The 17,045-nt window shown below is 31.9% G+C and overlaps 1 protein-coding gene across 2 annotated transcripts in view; it reads left to right on the top strand.

Annotated features, from left to right (window-relative positions):
• The first annotated feature begins 3,713 nt into the window (after positions 1-3,713).
• LOC130895699 (uncharacterized) overlaps positions 3,714-17,045 on the top strand; it is a 123,808-nt gene continuing 110,476 nt past the window's right edge. Inside the window, exon 1 of one of the 2 annotated variants that reach the window (XM_057803171.1) lies at positions 3,714-3,900. In XM_057803171.1, the coding sequence (XP_057659154.1) occupies position 3,900 (1 nt within the window). In that variant the 5' untranslated portion in view covers positions 3,714-3,899. Of the gene's footprint in view, positions 3,964-17,045 lie in introns of both variants that reach the window. The other variant, XM_057803170.1, reaches the window with a different exon arrangement.

The raw sequence follows: 17,045 nt of genomic DNA, 5'->3' as shown, positions 1-17,045 counted from the left end.
GATGTTTTTTATTCTTGCACCGGATATTACGTATTTATTTGTTAAACTGGTGGCCATTTGTAGAAAATGTGAATTGTACGATTTAGCTTACATGACACGAAAAAAGAAAAGGATTGTTTTACCGTTGACAAATGATGATTAAAAGTGGCACTGGCAAAACAGTGGAGAAATTACTTGAATACGTAACCTCAAAATGTGATTACCTACCTAATTATATTTATCATCAAAGTAACTCCATCTACACTACCAGTAAAAAGTTTTTCACCACCCCATAATTCATTCACGGGCCCAGAGATCAATGAAACACGGCAGAGGCTGAGTCGGTAACAATTTGGGGCTGTTTTCAAGGAAGGGCGACTGGAGACCTGGTAAAAATTGAGGGGATTCTAAAGGGAGAAGACTATAAAATAAAGGTAGAGGACTATTAAAAAAGTTCATCGAAAATATAATAAGTTTTGGACAGCGCCTGATCGGCAGAACATTTAACTTGTTGTGCTTTATTACCACGAGTATCAATATGAATAAATTGTTTTAAACTACATCTACTGATTGATTCGATTTCCAAACTACTAATTTGTACAAAAACTTCGGTATGCGAGTCCGTTTTACTTGTTTTCTTTTAATCCAATTTATAGTATATCGTATTCATTTGTAAAGTCTATTTATTGAAGAAAATTAGTGAACCAAAATAATGATTAGTGCATAATCACGACGTGAACATCCCGGGCGAAACGCGGCGCGGCATCGTTATTGATCCAAATCAGTGGTAACATCGTATTATCGTAGTGCAGTGAGATTGTTTATTTTTATCTGTTGGGTAATTTTCTTAAATATGTCTGACATGGATACAGCTGATGAAGTTGTTGATATTAGCTATACTCCGCATAAGAAGTGAGCTAAAAAGATCGTTATTTACGCTAGCGAAAAACAGAAAATGATGACAAGACTGTTGATGATGTTATTTTCAAAACGGTAAATATTTCGGGAGTACCTTTTTCAAGTGTCTGCCAAATCGTTCGAGAGTACAGAGCTAATCATTCACCCAAGATAAAAAATTAACAATTCAATTGATGATTTCGTCAGGAGTTTTAACGAAATGAGGACTTGCAAGATAAAAGAGATTGAATTTCAATACAAAAAACGACGAAGGAATAATTTATTATTAGAAAAAGCATAAATAATTGCATGGAGGCGGAATTACCTAGCAAAATCAGGAAATTTCGTGAGGATAATAGAAAAATTTACTACCTGGATGAAACATGAATGAACGCTGGATAACTAACGATAATCTTGAGGTGGACTCTTTCATACAATTCTTAAGGCAAGCATTTTTGGAAGGACTTTCCACCAGATTAGAAAACCCATCAGGTAATGTTTCTAAAAACCATTACATATAAAGCTTTAATTTGGTGTCATCTGTCTTTTTGTTATCAAATCTAAGAAGTTCATTTTGTTTTGATTTGATTCTCTTCTTATTTGATCGACGGCTGTCTCTAAAAATATTAAACAAAAAATGAATTTCCTTATCTTACCTCTATCATTGCGAGTTGAGCCCCTTATTATAAATGGTGACTACAGTGGAAGCTTGATGTCATCTAAGAAAATGTGTTCATTGAGGTAAAAAATGAAGATTTCATTTCAATATTTCAATACACATGTTTTGTGTATTTTTCTTTAAAATTACCTCGAAAAAAGGGTTTTGAGAGCAGCTGAAACTCCTCTTCGTATGAAAGTACGTTTAGAAAGACAAGCTAAGCTGCAGGCAGCTAGAACAGCGATGGAAACGCCAGAATAATCGCAGGCGCGAAGAATCGCGAACAATTCATAATGCAGAAATGCAGACCAAGCGCTGTAGCAATTTCATGCGTAAGGATTGGTTGATATTTAATTGTACTAAGTTTTAATATGATCTTCCAATTTAATATCAAAATCATCCTTTGACTTTTATTGGCTCAATGAATAAAAAATGTCACCATTGCGATGCTTTCAAATGGAAAGATGAAACTATTAGAATGTGCTGTTCCAATGGTAAAGTTTCACTTCCATTATTAGTGAACTAGAAGAGCCTTTCAAAACTTTATTGCTAAGTTTTATAGATGATCAAAGTAATTTTTAATCCAAATAAGAATTTATAATTGAGGATATCTCAAAATTGAAGCTCGCTCGTTTCATCCAATTCATTCGCCCTGATTATTGACAAACTAGATTAGTAGATATCTCAAAAATAACACACGTTCTTTTCATTCATTTTTTTCTCTCGCTGTTTTGGGAAAATTTAATTTATAGATATCTAAAAATGGAAATTCTTTTCATTAAATTTTTTCTTTTTCTTGTTTTGGAAAAACTCCAATTGTAGATATCTCAAAACTGAAATTCATTCTTTCCATCCAATTTTTTTGCCCGGTTAGTTGAGAAACTGGATTTTTAGTATATCAAAAATAACGTACGTTCTTCTAATTCAATTTTTTCTCTTGCTTTGAATTGTAGATATCTCAAATTGCAAGCTCTTTTCATTGAACTTTTTCTCTCGCGATTTTTGAGAAATTTGAATTGTACATATCTCAAAATTGAATCGATTTGAAGATATCCCAAAAATAATGAATGATGTTTTCAACCAAATTTTTTCTCCTGCTTTTTATGAAAAAATCAAACTGTAGATATCTCAAAATGCAAGTTCTTTTTATTCAAGATTTTTCTCTCGCTGTTTTGGAAAAATTTGAATTGTAGATATCTGAAAATGCAAATTTTTTCCACACAATTTGTTCCTTTCCTTTCTTTGGAAAAAATCAATCCAATTGTAGATATCTCAAAACTGAAACTCATTCTTTCCATCCAATTTTTCCGCCCGGTTTGTTGAGAAACTGGATTTGTAAATATCTCAAAAAAACACACGTTCTTTAAATTCAATTTTTTCTCTCGCTGTTTTTGAAAAAATTGAACTGTAGATATCTCAAAATTGAATCGTTATTTCAATCCAATATTTTCGCCTTGTTTGTAGAGAAAATTGATTTGTAGATATCTTAAAAGTTCTTTTCATTAAACTTTTTTTCTCGCGTTTTTTGAGAAATTTGAATTGTAGATATCTCAAAATTGAATCGATTTGAAGATATCCCAAAAATAATGAATGTTGTTTTCCTCCAATTTTTTCTCCTGCTTTTTATGAGAAAATGAAATTGTAGATATCTCAAATTGCAGGTTCTTTACATTAAATTTTTCCTTTCAAATGGGATGATGAATTTATTAGAATGTGCATATCCAATGGTAAAGTTTCACTTCCATTACTTGGTGAACCGTTAAGTTTTATAGATGAGTCAAAGTAATTTTTAACCAAAATTCGAAATTATAACTCTTGATTTCAATCAAGCCGCGGGTAAAAGCTAGTTATTCATAATTTATATTATTAATCTGCTGTATGAAACCTCAAATTATTTCTTAATTGTGGAGTACGATCCTGTACATACTCGGATTTGACGTTTTCAACTCTGATCACGTGCACTATGCGTGAATATGTTTTGATTTACTATTTTTCTTCGATAAATAGATTATAGTAATTATTTAGTATTTTTCGAATGTCTAATTGTTAATAACGAGAACGTGCAAAAACATAATACTGTCTTTGAGAACGATTTTACTGATTGTTACGTAAACTTGGCAACGTTGTGAAGTATGTGACTCTTAGAGTGGGACAGTCATTCTAAGTCATTATGCAAATTATATAGCAAAAAAACAGATTGTTGAGAAGAACTCGTGTTTTGATTTCAGTCGTATCGAAATATTCGCGATGTTGACATATCGGTAAATTGAACACACAGGTCGATCGTCATAGACGTTTAATTCGTTAATCTTCTTTTTTTTTTTGGATATCATCGCGAGTTCTAGATATACATTGCGCGTCAAAAAGTGAGTGTGAGTTACATTAAAATTGTTATTTGATTGTGATTTTCGGAATTATTCAAGGTCAGAGTACGTATATTTGCATGTGTTGAAGTAGTTTATAATAATCGCCGTTGGAAGTTTTGCGACATTAATTGTAATATAAATGTACACGTAACTATACATTTTTACAGCCTTGAAAATTTTGCCCACATATAATTGGCTCAATAAGGTTACTGTCGTAATCGAGCATTGATGTTTCTTGAGTATAAAATATTTTTATTAAAAAACATGCGTCATACATGACAAATAGTCTCGATTTTTTATTTTAAATTTAAAATTTGAAACATTTTTGTCATCCAATTTTTTTAAAACGTTTTCTGACCCCAATTTTAAATATACGAAAATTGAAATTAATTTTTTTGGTTTTTTCGGTAACTTGAATTTAGATATCTTGAAATTAAGGCTCGCTCTTTGTATCCAATTTTTTTCGGTTATCTGCGAAATTTGAACTGTGTATATCACAAAAGTGAAGTTATTTCTTATCATCTACCTTTTTTTTTCTCGTTTTTTCCGAAAACTCGATTTGTAGATATCTCAAAAGTAACGCATGTTTTTCTAATTCAATTTTTTCTCTTGCTTTTTATGAGAAATTCGAATTATATATCTCAAAATGCAAGTTCTTTTCATTAAATTTTTTTCTTCTGCTTTTTTTGAGAAACTCCAATTGTTTGTTAAGAAATTGGATTTGTAGATATTTCAAAAATATTGAACGCTCTTTTCATCCAATTTTTTCTCTCGCTTTTTATGAGAAATTCGATTTGTATATCTCAAAATGCAAGTTCCTTTCATTAAATTTTTTTCTCCCGCTTTTTTTGAGAAGCTCCAATTGAAGACATCTCAAAAATGAAACTCGCTCTTTCCATCCAATTCTTTCGCCATGTTTATTGAGAAACTAGATTTGTAGATATCTCAAAAATAACACCAATTCTTCTTATTAATTTTTTCTCTCTTGCTATTTTGGAAAAATTTGAATTGTAGATATCTAAAAATCCAATTTCTTTCCATACAATTTTTTCTCTCCCCTTCTTTGAAAAACTCCAATTGTAGATATCTCAAAACTGGAGCTCATTCTTTTCTTCAATTTTTTCGCCCGGTTTGTTGAGAAACTGGATTTGTAATATCTCAAAAATAATGCACGTTCTTCTAATTCAGTTTTTTCTCTTCCTTTTTTGAAAAATTTGAAGTGTAGATATCTCAAAAATAATGAATGCTCTTTTCATCCAATTTTCTCCTGCTTTTCATGAGAAAATTAAATTGTAGATATCTCAAAATGCAAGTTCTTTACATTAAATTTTTTCTCTCTCGATTTTTGAGAAACTTCAAATGAAGACATCTCAAAACTGAAGCTCATTCTTTCCATCCAATTTTCTCGCCCGGTTTGTTGAGAAACTGAATTTGTAGATATCTCCAAAAAATCACACATTTTTTCCATTCAATTTTTCTCCTGTTGTTTTGGAAAAATTTGGAATTTAGATATCTAAAAATGCAAGTTCTTTTCATTCAAAATTTCGCCACGCTTTTTAGAGAAATTCAAATTGTAGATATCACAGAATTGAATTGTTCTCTTCATCCAATTTTTTTGCTATGTTTGATAAGAAACTCAATTTATGGATATCTCAAAAATAATGCACGTTCTTTTCGTCCAATTTTTTCTCTCGCTTCTTATAAGAAATCGAATTATAGATATCTCAAAATGCAAGTTTTTTTCATTAAATTTTTTCTCTCGCTTTTTTTGAGAAACTCCAATTGTAGACACCTCAATGTTGAAACTCGCTCGTTTCATCCAATTTTTTCTCACTGTTTATTGACTCGATCTTTAGATATCTCAAAAATAACACACGTTCTTTTCATTCATTTTTTTACTATCGCTGTTTTGGGAAAACTTGATTTGTAGATATCTGAAAATGCAAATTATTTTCATTCATTTTGCTCTTTCCCTTTTTTTGGAAAAACTCCAATTGTAGATATCTCAAAACTGAAATTCATTCTTTCCATCTAATTTTTTTGCCCGGTTAGTTCAGAAACTGGATTTGTAGTATCACAAAAATAACGTACGTTCTTCTAATTCAATTTTTTCTCTTGCTTTTCTGAGAAATTTGAAGTGTAGATATCTCAAAAATAATGAATGCTCTTTTCATCCAATTTTTTCTCCTGCTTTTTATGAGAAAATGAAATTGTAGATATCTCAAATTGCAAGTTCTTTACATTAAATTTTTTCTCTCACGTTTTTCGAGGAACTCCAATTGAAGACATCTCAAAACTGAAGCTGATTCTTTCCATCAAATTTCTTCGCCCGGTTTGTTGAAAAACTGGATTTGTAGATATATCAAAAAAACATAGGTTCTTTTCAATCAGTTTTTTCTCTCCTTGTTTTCGAAATATTGTAGATATATGAAATTGCAAGTTCTTTTAATGCAAAATTTCGCCTCGCTTTTTTGAGAAATTCCAATTGTAGATATCTCAAAATTGAATTGTTATTTTCATCCAATTTTTCTGCCTCGTTAGTTGAGAAACTCAATTTGTAGTTATCTCAAAAATGCCTCTCTATACCTCTAGGAACTGTTGAATAATTCGGTTTATTTTTGCCTCCTCCCTCGTATCTTTCTTGATCTTTATCAGTTTATTCACGAATTACTAATAACTAGAATGATAAACGGAGATCTGCGATTTCACTCAACTGTGATTCTGTCACTGTTAACCGTTGAACGACATAAAATTTGTCAAAAACAAATTATTAATCGATATTTATTTTTATACGGTATCGTCTTGATGGAGTTTACAGTTTTAATATTTGATTTATTTAAACAATCCTCGGATTATTGGTTTAAGAGTTTGTACATTGACCCGATATACGGGGCGTTATCGATAATCCATTATGAGAGACTGTTAACCATAAAAGAAGAAGAAAAAAAAACAAGTTTAAATATATTTTTGATTTTTTGGGAACTATAGACTAATTTGTATAGTATAGCAACGATTCTAGTAAAAACGCCCTCTTGGATTTTGAAGACGAGGCTTGTTCCAGTATTTCGTTGTTTTTCTGGAAATAAGAATCAAATTTTAATTTCAAAACCGGTCATTCGGGAACGCAGTATTTCTGTCTTTAGCCATTTTCTTTTCATTTGAAAGTATAATTCTACGAGGGTTGCTAATTATGTTTTGAAAAATGGCAACACTGATGTGACTGTGTCAAATCTGACATTGACATCATAGAGTTTGACATTTTTAATGGTTAACGTACGCAAAACTTGTGCTATTTGAGCTATATACAGATGGTCGCACTTCGCTACAGGATGAGTTTCGTGAAAGTCGTCCAAAATCGGCTGTTGTGACAGAAAACATCGTTGCTGTGCATGAACTGATATTGCAAGATCTTCATATAGCATACTGAGAGATTGAGGCGTACTTGGGCATTAGTTCCACTCGCATACATTCAATATAGCAAGAATATTTAGCTATCAAGAGGGTTTTTTCGCGTTGTATATGCATAATTTGAAAATCGCTCAAAAAAACACTCATGTCGATTGGTGCAAAGAAATACTGAAAAAATTCAATCGCGGTGCTTCAAAAGACGTCTATGTGGTTATGAGAACCTGAACCTAAACAACAATCGACTGAATGGGACAAGCCAAACCCAACAAAAGTTGCCTGTTTTCTCGGGATAACTGGAAAACACTTTACTTCAACCAAATGCCCCGTTTTTACCTGATTTCTACGCTCAAACGCTGCAATAAGCAATAAGTTCTTCGTTTTTAAAGATATTCAATGAAAATTACCGCAAAAAACCGATGCCATGACCTTGCCTGTAGATGGAACGGTCTTCACCTTCTTTGGATTCGGTTTTTCATCTCCAGTTCAATGTTTTGATTGTTTTTTTGGTTCTAGTGTGAAGTGATTGACCCACGCTCCATCCATGGTTATGAAACAGTTTTATTTCTGTGAAACATTACCAAACACTCGATGGAAACATTCTCACGACGCTGTTTTTGTTCCATTGTGAACAAACGCGGCATCAATCTTGCGCACAGCTTACTCAAGTCCAAATGTTTAGTTAATGTGCCTACTAGATCTGCTAGCTCCCGCAATTTCAATCCACGATCATCTAGTACCTCTTTGTGGATTTTTTTCAACATTTGTGGAGTCGTCACCTCATTTGGTCGACCACTTAGTCTTCGCCGATCGTACGGTCTCGTCGAAGATCTGCTACCCAATATTTCACTGAATAACGAAGGACTAGTATCACCCAAAGTAGAATGTAGTTTAACTTTTATATTGGTTGGGCTGAGGCCTCAAATAAAATGTTCAGGAATTCACTGAAAATGTTCACTATTGATAGCTGCCAAACAAATACCAAACAAACAAAACCTTCAAACTTGAAACATATGCTGTATAGATTATGTATTTTACAAGCAACTACTGCCATCTCTAGGTCAGGCCAAGTACTTCTAGGACCATCCTCGTATGTAAGAATGTACAATCGACATATCAAAAGAAAGTATTTGACATGTTTTTATTGTCATTTGTCAAAATAATAAAAAAAAATTGTTAGATCAGTTTCGATATTTGAAAACCAAGTAAACACAGAAAGAAAATAATTTTGATGTTTATTAAACATGAGTAGAAACCCAAGAAAAGTTACGTAAACATTATCCAGAAAATGCATCGTTCCATAGAATCATTTATAAGTTTTCTACTTTGAAAAGACGCTATATGAATACGGATTATTCCGAATATTTTATTTTAAATGGATTCACTAGCTTTACCTTGCACAAAAGACAGTTTAAATTCGTACCTCGAAAAAAAGTGAGATTCACCGTCTTGATATGTTATTGTGATCATAAGATAAATTTTCTCGGAACAGAAAAGATATAAAAAAATAAGATAATATTTTTATGCGTAAAACTAAAGTTCAAAGTCCTTAGATGAGAAATGCTCATGAAACTACGGATTTTAAATATACGAGGGTTGTTTCAATTTAACCTCCTATATAGGGTATGTAAAGTTTCAATCCTATATTCAATCTTTAGATTATTAAGAAAATTCTAGACATAATTTCTGTACGTATTTCAACTTTTCATTGTAATTCTTCTCATTGTCAACCATTTTCTGCTTAATAATAAATTTCCTAATCAGCGTTTTCAGTTGATTTGGACAATGAACACACTGTTCATATTACTACTACACCAACACTCACAATTACACTGTCTGACACGCGTTTCGATAACCAAGTAATCGTCTTCAGAGATTATAAGTAAACTAAAACCTATCAACTTGACTTAGCTGTTTTATTTCACACCAATAAATAAATAATTCCAGCGGGAAAACCTCCTTGGCGGGTATCTCAACATTTATTCTTAAAGTTTTAGTTTACCTTCATTCTCTAAAGACGATAACTTGGTTATCAAAACGCACGTCAATCTGTGTAATTGTGAATGTTAGTTGCATTTCCATGCATGTGCAGTTTATTATAGTTACACATTCTTAATATTATTATTAACTTTTTTTCTCGCAAAAACGGCCTTAAAATTATATTCTACGAAAACGCTAAAGGCTATTTATGTTAAACGCAGAAGTTATACGATTGAACGTTACGTAATTTATTCGTTCAAATAAATAACGATCATTAGTACTACATAGAAAGGAAATATTTTAAACTACATAAGTGAGAAATAAATATCCTTTTTAATATTCTTTCGGAATTATAATGAATATAGCTTGAGGAACACAGCCCATTCGATTTTTATCAAGCATTCGATTGTTATTAGCTAAAATTGGAAATTCGTTGATCGGAAAAATGAATTTAGAGAATTCATATTGAATATTGCACCCTGTATAATATTTTTTTCAAATGCAATAAGTGATTTTCAATTTACGTAAATATACAGGGTCCTTCACGATGAGCTGAATCAATATGTATATGGGAAAGTACTGGGACTAGTGTTCTGAAAATTTGCTTGCACGGGTTTTCCGAAATGCTCGTTTCAGTTAAAATAATTTCACTTTTCTGAAACTTCCAGTTATAACGGAAGTAAATTTTTGGAATTTACGCGAAATTTCAATACAACTTTATATAGAAGATAGTATGCCTAAAGTCCACCAGCTTTCAAATTATGTGAAAACCTTGACATAAATTTATATATGGTGTTTAGAAAATGGTGCCGAATTTCGCTATCTAAAAACTTGGAAAATTTAATTTTTTCAAATGGTAACCCCCCTTTTTCTCTTTGCCATTGGATTCTACGCTTTAAATTAATGGGACATTAGTAAATTCATATTTCTCAAATCAACGGTTTTCGTAGAAACTTGAAAAAACTGAAATTTTCATTGTTTTCAATTGTCGGTTGTCTGGAGGGACAAAAAGTTTTTTCGAGTTTCTACAAAAACCGTTAATTTGAGATATATGAATTTACTGACGAAGTCTCCTTAATTTAAAGCGAAGAAACCAATGGTAAAAAGAAAAATAGGGGTTGCCATTAAAAAAAATTAAGTTTTAGAAGTTTTTAGATACCGAAATTCTGCACAATTTTCTGAACACCCTATATAATAAAATAAATTTTTGTCAAGTTTTCACAGATATTCGAAGCTGTAAATTCCATTTGTCCAAATCCCAAAAATATTAGACCTGACTCACTTATACTTAGAAATATAATTTTTTTAGTGGAGGGCTGCATGTGTCCAAAAATTTCGAAAATGTGAAATAATTAAAAAATGGTGGAGTTTAGGCATATTATGCTTTGTATAAAGTTATATTGAAAAACCATAGCATTTCGTTCAAAATAACGAAGTTTGGGTCTACTTCCGGTATAACCGGAAGTTTCAGAAAACTGAAGTTATTCTAGCTGAAACGAGCATTTCGGAAAACCCATGCAAGCTTCCTACTTCGGACTTTGTGAAATACAAGACTACAACAATTGACTTAACGTTTACGTATTGATTTCTATAGCTATTTTTTTTGACATTAACATATTGATTTTATATCAGTAGTCGTTTTTTCAATTACATTTCCAAAAGTTCTAATTCTTTTTTAATTTGAATTTAACCCAAGATTTGGGACCCCCTCCTCTCTGCACGTAGCCTTTTACATAACCTCTTACTCCTGCTCGATGCTACGAGTTTTATCAATATTTGATACAATTTAATTAACACTTACGGAACAATTTTCGAATGGATCGTACGACTTGATAAAATGCTTTATTATCAAAAAATTCTCACAATTTGTAGACAAAAGTTGTAAAAACTAAAAAACAAACATTAAAATAACTAAATAAATATACAAATAAAATAAAATTTCAATATACAGAATGTGGGAAAAGATTATATCGATTTGATTTTAATTGGCAAGTGATTGTGCATTTTTTTAATTGTAAAATATTGAGCTTTTAACAAATTCTGAATGTGGAGTAAGCATGTAAAGATCGTGCTCCACGTTCCTAACTGTATAGCCGTGCAACGATCTTTCATTATATTGGAGAAGGAAGAGTCAGAATTCTTAATCTTTCAAAAAAAATGAGCCCTGCTGTTCAGTCGAAGTGAATATCTAACAGCTCTCTTTTGTATTTTGAAGATTCACTTAAATTGAATCGTACCACACGTATCCCTGATGGGACGTTGAGACAGAGAGGATTAAAATCATACCATGATAGTGATTAGATATGGTCCTATGAAGTGACGTGAGGTCAGGGTTGCTCCAAGAAAAACATCTGCAAAATAGTATATTGTGTAACAAGCGGGAAGAGCTCAACTTTTTACACGAGTGAGAAAAGTACTTTTTCTACATGTTGTACACTATAATTTTTCTATAGCTGCACAAATTAAAAGAATAAATCTAATAGAACTCAATGCTTAGGATTAGTAAAACCAAAATAATACTAAAGTATCTTCTTGACTGTTAAATAATATTATTTAAAATTGTCATGGTGATTTAATGTACAATCGGGCAGACATTTTTAATGTAAGCCCATCGATATCAGATGAGTATTTATTTTTGATGTCATTAATTGTACTGCGAAGCTATGTTAAAATTACGAGCATAAAGAAGAAACTGTGTAAGTTAGAATTAGCATCAGGGAGATATAAAAGTGGATCGTGAGAATGAGTTATAGAATTTGATAAATTTCTGACTACATTCACAAAATATGTGCGCTTCCAATATCAATTGCAGAAGACAGTTATGCGAGGAACAATAAATATTTCCAGTCCAGTCCAAGTGGACTCATCATCTTCCCTGTTTACCAATGAAAACATTGAATCCTAAACATAAATTTATTTCTATTGACCTAAGCTGTCGGAAGGCGTATGTACACAATTTCTATGAAATATTCCTGCCAGACAGCCTGCGATTAGCAGTGGTGTGGCTTAGTGAGATTAAGTTAATTCATAAATTTCTTTAAATAAATAAAAATATGGCGTTAAATATTTGGTGTATTAAGAAGTTATAAGGATGTTTTTTATTTAAATATTTGATTATATAAAAGCAAGATTTTTTGTTAGTCAAAAGTACAAGGGTAGTCTGAAAAATTTCGTACACTGGTATAGAAAAAAAACCCTTTTTTTATAGAAGGAACATTTCGAAGTGACAGGTCCTGAAAACATTCGGCAATTTAATTCTATTTTATTTATTCCACCTACTGGAACTTTACCTTGTAGATATAGTTCTTCCAATATCAATTGTAGAAGGCACTCATACCAAATAAAGAAATGAAAAATTCGGTGAACATCTAACAAACCGTCAGTCCACGTGGACTCATCATCTTCACTGTTTACCAATAAAAACATCGAATCGTAAACATAAATGAATTTCTATTGGCCAAAGCTGTCAGAAGGCGTTTGTACACAATTTCCTTGACATGTCCTGCTAGAAACTCTGCGATCAGTAGTTGCGTGGAAATAATATAGCAAAAGATAGCACATTATTCAGAATTAAATTATATCAGTTTAAAAACATTGCAAGTTTTGTCAACATGTTTTTTTAAACCCAAAAAACTGACTAAACGGATGGCAAAAACCGAATCGTCAAGGATAGTTCAATGACGACAAGCTTATTTCCGCTAGATAAAAGACTAGCGAAGTTCTAATAGACGAATGGGGTACAAAAAGGGTTCATTTCACGTCTGTTACTCCGCTTAAACCAAACGCCCTTACAAGCAGGTACATTTTACTCGTCTTTGTACGTTTTACAATTTAATATTCATATGAATCATACTTTCAAATAATCTTTTTATAATTATGATCGTTTTTCACATGTTTCCGTGTAATAATAAAAGGAAAAATTTTAATCACAAATTATTATCTGTACTTCTTCTGCACTTCAAAAATCGGCCTCTAAACTGTTCCTCTGTATAAATATTAAATGAAACTACCCAAAAAATATTTACTTTTCAAGATAAATGAAACTTTGGTTTTTTTTGAAAATATTGTAATTAGAAAAGTAAAGATTCAAGGTGAACTTCCTCAACTTGTATTATAATAACCAACATAAAGAAATTTTCGAAGAAATAATGACCCTCCGGTAAAGTTAAAATACTACATATGCTCCAAACATACATAAATCTCATCTCCGATTACATAATGCATGTAAAAAAATTAATAACTCTACTAATGTTTGTTGGCATCACATTCAAATTCTTCTTGTTCGTAGCGAGAGTTAATTGGTAATTTTTTTTTGTTATAAATAGTGAATAATATAATGCCCACACAACGAAAAATGGTCAATGTACTTTCAATTCCTCATGGTTACTTTTTCAAAGACGAAGTATCATAATTTCCACCTTGAGCTTCTTCAAAACGCGTGAAGCTTTCTCTATCATAGCTTCAATGTAGGCTGTAGGTTTTTCTATTTAGTGAGGATCTATGCTTAACAGTTTATTTTAGTTACGGTGTTCGGTCTATTGTGAATTCTAGTTTGATTATGGAAAATTTTGAAGGGAACAATGAAAAATCTTTTATAGTCATTTAAGAGAAACAATGTAGAGAACTTCAAACAACAGGAAATTCAAAATTTTAATTAAAAAATCATTTGAAAGAAATGTTTCCATGGAAAGTGCAAGCGTTCTTCTTTTTAAAAGAATTTCCCACAGTAGAAACGTTCGAGATGATAAGGATTATCATAAACTGAGTCGGAGCTCACTATATGTATATACAAGAATTTACATAAAGACTGTAATAGAAGTAAGAAACCAAAGAAGAAATATTTAGATAAAACATAGATTATCGACGGATATATATATATATATATATATATATATATATATATATAAGTCTAGTTTGATGTTTTATTGCCACGTTCCCAATAAGAAAACGCTTATATATATTCACATACACCGAAGTAGACTTATTTTAATATATTTTCCGAGCTTTCGAAGACGTATGTATTCATAGTATGGGAAATAATGAATTGAGATTTGTGGTGGCTCTTTGAGTTGTATAAATTCTTGTGAAAATTTTAAATTAATAGGTTTCAAAAGACTATAAATTCATAAGTATCCGAAAGCTCGGAAAATATATTAGAATAAGCCTACTTTGGTGTTTCATTACCACGTTCCCAATAAGAAAACGCTCATAATATAGCTGGCAAAGACCTCCGATAGGCTATAAATAAAAGACAAGTTTATATAAAACAATAATTTTGTTACCAAAAGATTGTTGCATTTACGGTTACTTTTCGACATAATCACCCTCTTCAAAAAAAGTTCAAATAGAGTACAAAACATCCTGTAGAAAACGAATCACATTTCGCAATTCACACTTGTCAGGTGCATCAATGTTCACGTGGCTGCAGCACAACGCCGACTGACGCCTGAATGTCAAAAATTGCGCAGTGCCGTTCTTTAAAGGAGAAAACAACTACTTTCCTGGCTAGTGCCTCGACGAATATTGAATTACCACTCCTCTGAAGAGCGTGATGTTAATCAATTTTTTATCAATTACAACGTCTCCACTGGCGATCACACGGATAGTTTGTAACTACTGACTAGTTTCGACGTTATTACTTCTCATCAGACTAGTTTAATAACACTTGCTCGGGCTTGAGACCCGAACATTTCATACACCTCATTTACCATCGGAATTTATATTATCGTCGACTACGCTAGATTTTCACCTTCTGGTATTATGTTTAAACCAAACGCCCTTACAGGCAGGTACTTTTTATTCGTCTGATTACGTTTCATAATTATAAACATTCAGTTGTAGCAAATTAATGAAGTATAATTTATAATTATAATGCATATAATGCATATAAAAATAATAAATTTATAAAATGAGGTATGTACGCCTACGGTAGATCAAACAAAATTGTCGGCACAGGTTTCGGACCAGTTTTTATAATCTGCAATTGATATTTGAAATACAAAACAAGTAAGGGGACGTATAGCAGGTTTTCCATATACGCGACCGGGTAAACGTGTTAAAATAAAGAACGAATACCTTTAAATCAGTTATTAGACTAATTAAAAAAAAAATCTTTCAAAATTATAGGTTAAACACGCGTCAAAAATTCATATTAACGTTTTCTGATTCATGAACTCCCCTCGGGCTACAAACATTGGATTATACTTTCTCTCGCGTCTTAAAAGGAATCCACCGCACATATAATTTGTTATGTAATATGTAGTTGAATTTTATAAGAAGGAATTATCATTTTTTTTCCACTTCAGACACAGTTCTAGTATTATTAAACTACTTTATGCTATTCGCAGCGGGACTGTTATTACTTTTTTTTTCTCTGTTACGGATATTTGAATAAGATAAATATCGTGTTTAACTCTCCTCAACCTCCGGTTTGCTTCTTGTAGATTCTGCCACGGGTTTGAATACATAAGCCGCAGGTAGTACCAACGAGGACCTCGTTTAGAATATTTCTTCGAATATATTATTATACTTAACGTACTTTGGTGCATTGTATAGCAAATATTAGTAAAGTATCTCTATTTATATATGTGCACTTTCTATGTGAAGTAATTCATCAAACCGGCGACACAGAACCATACAATATCAAAAGAGGTGTGCTACAGGGATGCATGTTGTTTCCTCTACTCTTCAATATATATATATTTAGAAGAAGTCTTTGTCTGATGACATGGTCTTAATTATAGACAGTGAACAGGGTCTCCAAGCATTGTTAGATTTAACATCAATATAAAAAAGACCAAAACCATGATTGTCTCCAAAAAATCCAACCATCCTCCCATGTCTATCAACGTAAGTGGTGCCATCATCAAAAATGTCGAGGAATTTAAATATCTGGGGTATTGGATAACAAAAGATATAGACCCAGATATAGAAATGAGATCGAGTATCGAGCAAACAAGAGATGTCTTTCAAAAAATATGATAATTGTTTACAACCCGAGCACTCGACCTTAACATCTGGTACCAAATGTTGAAATGCTATGTATAAACCACCTTATTATACAGAACAGAGACTTGGACCTTTAAGGTGAACTCACTAAGGTGCTTAGAGATTTTCGAAATGTGGATCTTTCGGAGGAGGTTAAGAATTCCCTGCAAAGAATAGGCACCGACAAGGAACTAATAGAATTAATAAAAACTCGAAAAACCTCGTATCTGGAACACATATATAGAAATGACAAATACTTTTGCAACTTCTGATTGAAGGGAAAATCGAGGAAAAATCGAGGAGAAACGTGGTCCTGGCAGACGATAGGCTTCATGTCTACAGAATATTCGCGAGTGGACCGGATTAGATTTTCAGACGCCGATAAGAAGGGCTAGAGACAGAAATGACTTTACTGGGGTTATCGCCAACCTTTGTTAGAAGATGGCACCCAAAGAAGAAGAAATTCTTCCAATATCAATTGCAGATTATAAAAACTGGTTCGAAACCCTTGCCAACAATTTTGTTTGATCTACCATAGGCGTAGATACCTCATCTTACGCGATACAGTATTCGTTAAAAGGCTATCGAATCATTATAAATTGGACGGCATTATACGCCGTTATTTAGACAGATGCACTTAATTGTAGTCCTACTTGAAATTCACAAAAAAATCATTATTATACCTCGTTAACTTGCTACAACTAAATATTAAATTATAAAACGTAAATAGACGAGTAAAATGTATCTGCCTGTAAAGGAGTTTGGCTTAAACA

Source organism: Diorhabda carinulata, chromosome 6 (genome assembly GCF_026250575.1).
Source record: "Diorhabda carinulata isolate Delta chromosome 6, icDioCari1.1, whole genome shotgun sequence".
NCBI classification, from domain to species: domain Eukaryota; kingdom Metazoa; phylum Arthropoda; class Insecta; order Coleoptera; family Chrysomelidae; genus Diorhabda; species Diorhabda carinulata.
Note: the sequence above shows the minus strand (reverse complement) of the source record. Positions and strands in the feature narration are given on the sequence as shown.